Here is a 12,677-nt window from a genome sequence, read left to right as displayed (position 1 = left end):
TGGAAATTCAGTGTCCTGGGGACGGCTGTCCTAAGCTTTCCTCAGCCCCAACCCCACCTCTCTAGTTCCAGTTCCAATTGCAGGCCTGCCAGAGGAGACCCCACCCTCTCCTTCTTGGAGCTGGGCCCAGCCCGGAAATCTGGCAGTATAGACCTTGACCAGGAAGTTTAGGGCAAGTGAGAATGGAAAGAGGGGATCCAGGGGGTGGCCTGCATCTTTAAAGACGAATAGCACTGTTTGCTCATTAGGGAGATTATTCCAAGCAAGAAGGCAGCCAGAACGGTCTAGTGCAAGCATCTGCCTGCTACTGGGAGACGGTATTTATTGTTCAATCCTTCAATGGATGTAAATAAACAGCCCGGCCCAGATAATGTTCCAATAAACAAACAAGCAGCTGCCAGGAGCTCCCCGGATGGCTGACCTTTGCAGAGGCCACCCTGCTGATGTTTTAATAGCGCTCTGCCTGGCAATGCAGACACTCACCGTGCCAGGGAGGAAGAGAGGTGGCAGCGGACTGGCAGAAGGGCTGGAGGGAAAGAGGGCCTCGCCTAGGAATATCCCTGGGCTGCAGATAGAGCGGGAAGGGCAGGCTGGGGACGCCTGTGCACCTAGAGTAGGTGTGCCCGTGCATGCTTTCCGGCTGTGTGGGCCTGTCCCTGGTCGGCCACACGGAAGGGACGGTGCAGGGCGTCCTAGACGCTGTGATGGAGGTTCCTGTGTGGTCCAGGCAGGACCGGTGTTCAATCATTTGGTCCTAGTGTGGCCCCACCCATCGTTGCTTCTCTCATCTTTATTGAAGAATATTTGACAAATGAAAATTGTATACATCTAAAGTGTATGGCTTGACGTTGTGATATATATACATACATTGTGAAATAGTGGGTACAATTGAGCTAATTACTATATCTATCACCTCACACAGTTGCCCTTTCTTTCTTTGTGTGTATGGTGTGTGAGGAAAACACCTGGCAAATTTCAAGTATACCCTATGGTCCCATTGCTGCATATTAGATCTTTAGAGTTTATTCATCCTGTATAACTGAAACTTTGTATTCCTTGACCAACATCTCCCCATTCACCTGCTCCCCAGCCTCTGGCAACCACCCCTCTACTCTCTGCTTCTGAGTTTGACTATTTTAGATTCCACATATAAGTGAGATGATCGCGAAATATTTCTCTTTCTGTATCTGGCTTATCTCACTTAGCATGATGCCCTCCAGGTTTCTCTATGTTGTTACAAATGGCAGGATATGCATGTATGTATGTGTATATGTATGTATCCATCATGTGTATGTATGTATGTGTATATTATATATATAATACATACACACTGTATCTATGTGATATATAGATCACATTTTCTTTATTCAGTTGTCAACAGACATTGCGATTACTCGAATGTTTGGCTATTGTGAATAACCCACAGTTGTTAAATATTGAAAGTCTTCCCTGTGATTGATAGCTAGCTGTGCCCCCAGGACCCTGAGCGCCCACACCATCTCAACCGCCCTTTGCCCCCAACAGTATTGCCTGGTGCAGCTGGGAGCTTCTGAGATCCTGCCCCTGCAAGCATGTCTTCTGACTGCTTGGTTTTCCCTCAGCAGTTCTTAAATGTTTTGACCGTCACCCAGGGTACAGGGGGTTCCTGACATGCAAGAGGTGTGCCCAGAGCACCTGTTGCCTGAATGTGGGAAGAGGCATGGCTGTATCAAACGAGCTTGCTGAGCGCTAGACTGGACCAGAACCGAGCACCCACGGCTGCATGTTGTAACTTGCTTGGGCTGATGGGGCCCACACAGTTCGTTGGAGCTTACAACTCGTGAGCTCCAGAAAAGCGAAGACAGTTAGGCACATGCATCTTGCTATAAATTGAAGGTCTCGGGAGACACAAGGGCATTGTAGCAGGGGAAGGAAGTGAGCAAGATCTCAACTGAAGGCACCTCCAGAAGGATGGTCAGCAGCCAAATTATTAACAACACTGCTTGGAGAGTGTAGATCAGAACACAGGGGTGACAGTAATCTAGAGGTGTGCCATCCAATATGATAGTCACTGGTCACATGTAGCTATAAAGTACCTGAAATATGGCTGGTCCATTCTAAGGTTTGCTTGTAAGTATAAAATATATACACATCAGGTTTTCAAAGATTTAGCACAAGGAAACAAATGTCAATTTTTCACTTACAATTTTTTATACTGTATACACGTGAAAATAATAATATTTGGGGCACATTGGGTCAGATAAAGTAGATTATTAAAACTAATTATAATTCATTAATTAATTTTACCTGTTTCTTTTTTTTATGTTTATGTACTTTTCAGAGAGAGAGCAGGGAGAGGCAGAGAGAGAGGCAGAAAGAGAATCCCAAGCAGGTTCTATGCTTGTCAGCACAGAGTCCAATGCAGGGATCAAACCCATGGACTGTGAGATCATGACCTGAACCCAAATCAAGAGTCTGATGCTCAACTGACTGAGCCACCCAGATGCCCCTACCCGTTTCTTTTTTAATGTACCCACTAGTAGAAAATTTAAAATCGCTCATGTGACCCACACTTATGACTGGCATTATATTTCTTTGGGGCAGCACTGGTCAGAAGAACGTTCTGTTGGGTCTTTGGTGAGACCTGAAGGGACACCACACCCTACCACAGAGAACACACTTACACACTCAGCCTCCTCAGGACAGTGCTGTGTGAAGACAACCACATTTTCCCCCTCCGACCCCCTTTTTCGTATTTTTACTCTGACTTCCCTTGGCCAACATGGATATATCTTTATAAAATCTGTTAGTACCACTAATTGTGCTACTCCAGGTCAATCTTCCTATGGACCTACGAGACTTTGTCTCCTAGGGTGGCTTTTAAATAAATCTGGTATTACCCACTATGTGTTTTATTAGTCAAACTTTCGAGAGTTGGGGGTGCCATGTTGGTAGCCCACATGCTCCCTTGAGCCTCTCTTGGGGCTGGGCTGATAATTCCTGGTTACACTCTAGTCAGTGGCTAGGTCTCCTGGGAAGAAGGAACAGAGGCCTATGAACACCCTCTGTTGTAGCATTTGCCACTTGGCCTTATTTGTGTGATAGCTGAGCACTTCAGGAGGCCTCCTGGAGGGCAGGACGAAGACACCCCTTTCTTCTCCAAACGCTAGCTCAGAACCTAGAACACAGTGGCATTCCATAAAGGCACTTTGGATGATGATGAATGAATGTGGAATGTCGCTCTGTCAAGGGACGTGTAGGGTTAGGATGTGATTTTCTCTTCGGTGTTAGCCTCAAAGAATAACATCTTCTAAACACCCAAATTTACATTAGCAGCGTCTTTACATTTTGTACCTTAAAAAAAAAAAATCTACTTTCTCACTGCTTAGGTGATCCACAAGTATCATCTGCGTTGTGTAAAATAATAAATCTTATTTGTCCTGATGTGTACAATAATAAATCCTGTTTGTTCTTAGCTGTCACCTCACAAACTTCAGGTGGCCCTTGAATTGCTGACTGAACCACAGCCACTGGCCAACACATCTCCTTTGATCTCAGCTATGTCTTTGTGGCCTGAGGCATCTTTCCAAGGCTGTTCTCGCAGGCATCTGGATTATGTTTCTACCTCATCAGGAGTGAAATGGACGTGATATTCTGTATTCAAGTGAACTTGGCCAGGAGAATGGCTTCTGTTTGTCTGTTTTCCCCTGAAATCCTATTTGAATGCTCCTTGAATGTTGCTGGCCATTGGACTGTCACAGAGGATCTAGAACAGTGAATGATGACACTAAGCTCTCCTTTCTTGGTCCTGCCTCTCACTTTGAGTATTCCTTGGTCTCATTCTGATCAGTCCACGGTCCCATTGGTAGAATGTAGCTTGTTTTTCCCATAGGGAGTTAATCATTTATGTAGTAACTACTTATTTTTTTCCCATCTTTTATAATTACCAAATACAAGTTGTATGTATTTAAGATATACAACTTGATATACGGATGTATTGTGAAATACTTGGCACAATCAAGTTAATTAACATATCTATCGTTTCACATAGTTACTGTGTCCTTGTGTGTGTGTGTGTGTGTGTGTGTGTGTGTGTGATCAGAACACTTAAGATCTACCTTCTTAGCAAATTTCAAATATACAATTCAGTGTTATTAACTATAGTCAATTGCTGTATTAGATTTTCAGAACTTATTCATCTTATAACTGAAACATTGTGCCACTTGACCAAGATCTCCCCATCTTCCCCAACCCCCAGTCCCCTGGCAACTGCCATTCCATTCCAGTCTTTGCTTCTATGAGTTTGACTATTTTAAATTCCACATGGAAATGAGATCATGCGGTATTTGTCTTTTTGTGTCTGACATATTTCATATAGCATAATGTTCTCCAGGTTCATCCATCTTACTGCAAATGGCAGGATTTTCTTTCTTTTTTAAGGCTTTACATATATGTACATATACATATATATATAATATGATAATATATACACATATATATACATATATAGCAAATATATATGTATATGCATATGTATATGTGTATATGTGTGTGTATATGTGTGTGTAGATATAGATATAGATGCATATGATCTTTCCTTATCCTTTCATCCATCTATGGATATTTAGATTGTTCTCACATCTTGGCTATTGTAAATAATGCTACATTGAGCATAGGAGTGCAGTTATCTCTTTAAGATACTGATTTTGTTTCCTTTGGATAAATACCCAGGAGTAGGACTGCTTGATTATAAAGTAGTTCTATTTTTTATTTTTGAGGACCCTCATACTGTTTTCCATAGTGACTGCACCAATTTACATTTTTAAGTGTTTATTTATTTATTTTTGAGAAAGAGAGAATGCATCAGGGAGGGGCAGAGATAGGGAGAGAGAATCCCAACCTGGCTCCACACTGTTAGCACAGAGCTGGATTTCATGAACCATGAGATCATGACCTGAAATGAAATCAAGAATTGGATGCTCAACCACTGACTAAACCATCCAGGGCCCCGCCCAATCTACATTTTCATCAACAACGAGCAAGAGTATTCTTTCTCCACGCTCTCGCTGACACTCATCAGGAACTACTTGTTAGTACCAGCCATGTCCTGGGTGCTGTGCTGGGTGGGGGCTACAATGCTGAGTCTCTGTGCCCATGAGACACGCAATCCCAGGCCTTTTGCACATGTGCAGCTCCCCTCCCCAGACTTTGCTGAGGATGCCCCATCTTTCTGTAGTCGCTCTCCATCATTGGCCTTCTTGCTATCCCAAAGGGCTTAGAATCATCTCCCTAGTTTCCTGCTCCCTCCTTGAGACCACTTATACAAAATATTAAATAAAACAAGTCATAACACCAGTGCTTGAAAAGTCCCCCAGTGCCTACTTCTCCATGCAGAAACGGGTCTTTTTTCTGTCTCTAAGTCACTTCTCTCTCCTTGGTCAAACTGCCCAAAGTCCCACAGAGACTCATTATTTTTAAATACCTTTTCATGTGGAACCTTGTCAAAGGCTTTTGGAAAAATCTAAATCGCTAAGAGGCAAGCACTGAGCTAGGAATCAGGAGACCTGAGTTCTAGACCCAACTGTCACTGGTTTTATCACTGAACTTTGGGCAATGCATAAGACAGCTCCAACCTCAGTTTCTTCATCAATAAAATGAGGATTATTATGCTAGTGGTCAGCATCATAAAAATCTTACAACCATCCAGTGAGACAATGTTATTTAAGAATGCTGTGCAAGGTATAAAACACAAATGTAAAGGATCATTATTTGAAAATTCATGACAGCGTCTTCTTCACTCATGTGCATGATTCGCTCCCAAAAGAACTGTAGTGGATACAGAGATGGTTTCTCCAGCACTCTAAGGGTGCTGTTTGTTTAATACCAACTGCTTTCATTTCTTGAAGGGATGCAGGTTTATATAGCTGAAAGAACCTGGTTCAACATGCACTGGTGTGGTATGTAAACACAAGGAGGCACGGACAGAATCAGTCAGACCTTGGTATGGGTCAAGGCCATGCTGTTCGCTAGATGTGTGACCATGAACAACTTGCTAAACCTCTCTGTACCTCACCTGTAATTGGGACAGTATCAATGCACAGAGTTCTGTGGTTTAAATGAGAAGCTAATATATGTAGAAAGGCTGGCATGAGCCCTGGCACACACTAGCCACCCAGTTATTAGCAGTTCTTGTTGCTATTGTTTGTGGGAGACCAAGGGAGCCCACAACTGGGTCATCCTACCTCAATTTTATGATTGTCCATCACTCAGCAAATCCTACCACAAACTCCTTTTATCCAAGATCTGTGTGAGATTCTTTCAGCAGGGAGATGAACGAATGCTTTCCTTTCTGTTTTCTGAGATAAGTAGTGGACTGGGGAGGTGTATGAGAGGGAGCCCTGCCTTTCCAATTACTGATTTCCCACCCAGGTGGAGTGTGGAAGGGGGTATCATAACCCCATCCTCCCTCCCTGGGGAAGGCTCATGAAAACTTGCCCTAGGTGCTCCCTGGTCCACCCCCTCTGTCCCTGCCCCAGCTCACCTGGCTTCCTCTGATGTCTACCTATATCCAGACTGTCACCTTGCTCTAAAGAGCAGGGAGTGGGGGACCAATGATAAAGAAGATTGATCAGACACTGAATCCAATTTCCCTTGGGGATTAGACCATGGGCACTGGATGGGACTCATATCTAGCAGCATTCCCTAGGGGAGCCTACTCCTGCCGGCAGCCTGAGGGGGCTGGAGACAAGCCAGGGTGCTCAGTATCACTCTTGTCATTCTTGTGCTGCTGCACCAGAGTTGACTCACAGCTGGGGATGAAGCCTGGCTGGGCTGGGGGCCAAGGCCATCGCCACGCGGTCAGACTTGGGTGGTAATCCCAATTGGTTTTGCATGAACTCTCATTGCATTCAGATTAAGGAAAGACCTGGCCAGGATGGACATCTGGTGGTGTGGGGGTGGGTACAGAAGCAGGAGGGCTATTGGAATCTGAGGCATTTTGATTTTCAGAGCTAAAAGTATTTTCTTTAACTCCTTTATCAGTTTTGGTTTTATTTTTGTTCTCATGAACTTAATGGGAAATCTGCAAAGAGGAGGTTTAACTTCATTGATTTATTTCTCCATTTTTAAAATAAATATTTGTCAAGCTCAAGTATTTCAGCATCAAAATTAGGAACGACTAGTGAAAACCGCTGGAATTGTGTAGACCAGAGACAGACGCTGACCTCAGCGCCCTGCCTTTATTTGGGTGGCACCCCCCAGGGAGTAAACATGAGAGCCATCAAGGAACAAGGTCTCATGTAATCGATGATAGGAAAAGCATGGACTTCAGAGTGGAACTGGATTCTCATTCTGTCTCCAGATTTTAGATCTCAGGCTAATTGTTTCATGTACCTCTGCCTCATTTTCCTCATCTCTTATATCCGTATATCACGTAGGACTTTCGACGTTGCAGAAAGCCCTTTTGTTCCTTTAACGATAAGGAAATAACTTGAGTAACTAGAAAGTCCTGACATAGGGCAGGCTTTGGGGTCATTTTGTGCCTCGGGGATGTCACCAAAGACCAATTTTTTCCCATCTCTGTACCTTCCCTGGTTTCAACTCCTCCCTTTATTACAAGACGGCTGCCCACAGTTCTGGGAGCTAGCTGTTTCTTTGACCCTTTTGAGGATGAGGAGAAATTCTCTGTTCTCTGATCACAAAACACTGTCTTGCCCTGCTTTGCTCTGAGTGCACATGTTGATTGGCTTGGGCCGTTTTCTTTCAATCACTGTGGCAACAGAATGAGATTAAACTGATTTGCTTGTGCCCATCAGGGAGCACCCCCAGGAAGCAGGGGGTGGGTCCAATCTTGCCCCAAAGGTGAGAGAGGGTGGAATGGATGCTAGAGGGGCCATGCAAGTCAGGACAAATGACCACTAAGCCCACAGGATTGAGAGGATTACACCAATAAGGAATTATGTGCAAAACCATTTCTCAGTGCCTGATGTGTAGGAAGGGCTTAAAAATAGTGCTTAAGAGGAAAGCAAACAAACAGAGCCTGGAACGAACCTAAAATCAAACACATAAATCACAAAATAACCTAGTGTCAAAATTCAGTGAATTCAAAAGAAACGAGAAGCAGCAGACTTTCAGATGAATTGATGTCATCAGCTGACATTGCTGTGGTTTTTCCCTTCTGTAATTTGGTTCCTCTGAATAACTTCTCTTCTCCTTGATCTCATGAAAGGTTAAAAATTAAAAGTAAGAGGACATTATGGGAATATATGGAATATAATTGTTCTTTAGTTTTGTTATTGAAATCTCTAAAATTACATTGCGGGTACCTTACAGAGTCATATACAAATGGTATCTAATCAAGTTTGGTGACCCCATAGCTACTGCCTCTCCCTGTCTCCCTCCACTGTTCCCCTCCCCTTCCCATGTTCCCTTGGTCCCAACTTAGGTGAGTAAGTAGCATTATTAGGGCTGGGCAGTGATTGTGTTGAATCCACGAGCCCAGACTTTTGACGATTCTGATGCTGGAGACCTGGGCCAGCACCCAGGGTCGGATGAGCATCATGTGGGATTGGGAAGTCCCTGTCTTTCTAGATTTGTCCTCCACTATGGGGGATGTGGGCAAAAGTCTCTCCTGGTTGTCTCCACATTGTCTAAGCAATTCTAGGAAGTCCTGTGGATGGCCCAGGGGTAATCTACTATGCTAAGTGTTCTCGGAAGTTTGGAGATGACTCATGCCCAATACGCATTTTCCTGGAATACTCATGTCCCCTTCTTTGGGGACATAAATAGAACCTCTAGGGCCTACATCTACTCTAAAGCTTGAAGCATAAGCCAATGGTTTAATCGCCAGAAGTAGCCCACTCAATGTGAAACTGCTGGGGTTGGCTCCTTGCCTGGTTCCCCTCAACAGTATGGCAATGATAGCTGGGTAGCAGTTTCAAAGAATCAGCCCACATCCTTACACCCAATTTATTTCCTGAGCACAAATGTAGCAAATAATATTGCCTTTCTATTACATGATGGCACTGATCTGTGGCAGTTTCAGTTACCCATTATTCGCCCAATCCCCAGCTCCCACTCCCTAATACCAACCCCATCCTCTTCTCCAAAGATGTACAAGCCAGGCCTCAAAGACTTAAGTCTGAGGCAGAGGTAGCCAGAGAGGATAACACTGGAGAGGTAGCCAGAGAGGGTAACATGCTTTGTGGAGCCCAGTTTGGTCTCCCTGCCTTCCCTTCTCTTTGCCATTCCCAGCAGGAAGCCCATGGGGGGCTTCTATCACTCAGGCTCCTCAAAGCCTGGCCTCTGGGCACTGTGGAGGCAGAGCTCACTGCCTCTCCCTTAGCTGTTGGGAGGGTCTCTGGACTGTAGCTTGACTTATAGGATCTGAACTCATATCATCTCTCCTTTTCCTCTTCTCCACAGATCCGGGTAGATGGGCCCAGGGGCAGTGCCCTCCAGTATGAGACTGTGCAGGTGGTAGACCCTGGCCCAGTCCTCCGGGATATGGCCTTCTCCAAGGACCACGAGCAACTCTACATCATGTCAGAAAGGCAGGTAAGACTCTTGGGCTCTGTTAGACATTAGTCTTGCAGCTAAATGCTAGCCTGTGGCTCAGTAGAAACCTATAGGAGGCCAGCTGCAGAGGGGATTTGATTTATTTGGCTCAGTGTGTATCCTTTTGGTTAGCTGCCTGGGGACTGAGGCTGAGTACACTGAAACAGGGGATGAAACATTTAAAATATCAAAATATCTGGGAGTCTAGAACAAATCCACTAACTTCAAAGTGATGGTGAGTATAGATTCAGAGCCAGCATTTACTCTCTTTTGAAGAAACATGGTACAGGTACCCAAGTTTTTTGTCTAGATTTCCTTACACAAAGTACAATGTACTACCAAAGTCAGCTTCCTGGACCCTGGAGGTCTATGGTGGGCAAGGATTTGCTGTCCAAAAATCTTGGTTGAGAGAGCATCATAGAACAATCAAATGGATGGAGATTCAAAAAACAGGGTCTGTGTGTATGAGGTGAGATGATATAGCTGGTGTCCTGAGCCTTCCTGTGTATACCTATAACTCTAACATGAAGTTCCAGCAAATTCCATGAGGCCATGCCAGGAAGAACAGAGGGTGCAGACATTACTGTTAACTGACATTGAGTAGCAAGTAGCAAAGCTGGGATTGTTTCTGGAATTCAGCTGAGTACTATGTAAGTTCTTCAAGGGTCCTTGAGCTTATACAAGGACTGATACGTCTGCAGCAGGCAGAAGTATAAATATCACCTTGAAAATTCCATGTATTTAAGAGTATATCCGGGAGTGCACAGCCCAGAGTGTTCCACCCTGCAAGACACACCCACCTCAAGAGTGGATTAGCACTGCCATACCTTGTCTCTCTCATCTCTATGTAGGATGGGTCATTCCCAGGAGCTGTCCCTCCAGTCCATGAATATGTATGTGACAAAGGCAGCAGCCATGAGGGGCAGATCCCATCTCTTTATTCATCTTCATTAGCAAGGCCTGAACTCCCCAGAGGACCTTGCCGACAGAGTCTGGATTGTTCTGCCTGTCCCCTCTCTGCACAGTGCAGGAGATGAATACTACATTATGCCACCCACAGGGCTTGTGCATTATGCCTTGGCAGCCCACAGCAGCTCCACCCTCCCCAAGAGCTTGATGACATCTTCTCTTGGTGTGGGACTCCCCACTCAACCACACTGGGACCCATTGTGGTGCCCTCATCGAGACTGCCATGGCTTGGGAACTGTCTGGTGTGGGGCTCACAGAAGAACATTTTACCCCAGGAGCCAGGACGGGGTATGAGGCTGCTCCTTTGCCTTCATTCCTTACTCTTTTCCGATGGGGCCCACACTCCCTACTCCCTGCCTACCTTTGAGGCCCTAGACGCTGATGGGAAGCAGCTTTCCTTGAGTCCCTCAGAAAAGACTCAATACCTCTACAAGGCATTAAGCATTTCAGGATTTCTTGCCTTAATGTAAAAACCAGGATTCCTGAACCTAGAACTTTGAGAACTTCCAAAGATGGAAAATATATGCTGTGTGGAGCCTCCTCTGATAACTGAGTTGGGATTCTGAGCTCCTTCTCCTCTCCCATTCTGCTTCCCTGAGAGCACAATCAGTGGTTAGTACCTACCCAAGCATGGAGAATAAGGTGCACGGAGAGCTCTGGATTATAGAAAAGAAAGGAAACAAGAATGGATGGGGCCAGGGCATTCATCCATTCTGGGACTGCTCCTCACAGAGATGGAGGGCAGCCTGCCATCAAAATAAAATCCCAGATGGCTCGACACTGGTATCCAGTGGGTTTGTACATTCTTTGTGGACAGTGGTAGCATAGCATAGTTAAGCGCGTAGGCTTTGGTGTCAGAAATTCTGAGCATGAACCTTAGCTCCACCATTTACTAAGTATGATCTCAGGTAAGTTCCTTAACCTCCGTAAGACTCAGTGTTGTCAACCATTGTATGGAAGTAATAATAACATCCAATAGTGTTCCAAGAATCAAATGATGTAACATGTATAACAAACATGAACCAAGCCTGGCGTGGAGTAAGGGCTTGATAAATGGAGGCTCTTATTTTTATGACATTGCAACAGAAGCGTCTGAACATTGTGGCTGTGTTTGAAGTCAGGCATGGGGTGGCATCAAGATCCTGGGTGATCTATCAGGTATAGAACATAGGAGCTCAGGTCAAGGCCAAGGTGGGTAGGGAACAGGGATTCAGTCCCAGTGGAAAGCCCGTCAAGGACCCAGAGCCTGCTTTGAGGGCATGTACCAAGTAGAGTTCGGGGCGAGAGCAGCCTGGTAAATACACTGGGGACCCTCCAGCCTCTGTCTGCTGGCGGGTTGGTCTCAGCCACATTGTGTCAGGACACCTGAGTCTACAGGTTAGTCTGCATACGCTCAGCAATGATGTCTGCTCTGCCTGGAGGGCACTTCCCTTTCTCATCTGGGTAATTCTGACTCGTTTCTCAAAACCTGGCTCTGCTGTCATGCTCCACAATCGTTGATTGCTCACTTGTGGTTAGACACCTCTTTGGTAGCTCTTCTCATACTGGGCTTTCTCTCCTTGTCTTTCTCTCTTACCAGACTTTCAGCAGCTTGAGGGCAGCCCTGTGTCTTCTTTGTGTGTCTAAACCTCACCGAATAGGCCCTTGATAATTATTTGATGAGTTAATTAACTAATTAATTATTGATTGAATCCCCACTGTCATCATTGACCCGGAACTGGAAAAGAGAAGGACTGGAGTGCCTGGGTAGCTCAGTGGATGAAGTGCCTGACTTCGGCTCAGGTCATGATTTCATGGTTCATGGGTTCATGCCCCACATTGGGCTCTGTGCTGACAGCTCAGAGCCTGGAGCCTGCTTTGGATTCTGCTTTGGATTCTGTGTCTCCCTCTCTCTCTGACCCTCCCCCGTTCATGCTCTGTCTCTCTCTGTCTCAAAAATAAATAAACATTTAAAAAAATTAAAAAAAACTTTTAGAGAAGGACTGATACAAATTATTTATTAATTATTTATTGCTTAATTCCCAAGTTCAAACTTACATATATAATTAAAAGACTACACTTCGGCCAAAGAAAGTATCTCCCAAATTTCCACCATCTGTTTATCACTGCCATAACTCCTGCCCTGTCCTGAACTAATTTTTACCTTATGTTTTTATTTAAGTAAACATACTGTT

At 44.9% G+C, this 12,677-nt stretch overlaps 1 protein-coding gene across 6 annotated transcripts in view; it reads left to right on the top strand.

Moving 5' to 3' along the window:
* PLXNA4 (plexin A4) overlaps positions 1–12,677 on the top strand; it is a 594,729-nt gene that overhangs the window by 424,393 nt on the left and 157,659 nt on the right. For all 6 annotated transcript variants that reach the window (XM_045052764.1, XM_045052766.1, XM_045052767.1 and 3 more), the window contains one exon: positions 9,403–9,534. In XM_045052764.1, coding sequence (XP_044908699.1) covers positions 9,403–9,534 — 132 coding nt within the window. The remainder of the gene's footprint in view (positions 1–9,402; positions 9,535–12,677) is intronic.

The sequence above is a fragment of the Felis catus genome, chromosome A2 (genome assembly GCF_018350175.1).
Source record: "Felis catus isolate Fca126 chromosome A2, F.catus_Fca126_mat1.0, whole genome shotgun sequence".
Lineage (NCBI taxonomy): Eukaryota > Metazoa > Chordata > Mammalia > Carnivora > Felidae > Felis > Felis catus.
The sequence above is the reverse complement of the archived record's forward strand: the minus strand, read 5'-3'. Positions and strand labels throughout refer to the sequence as shown.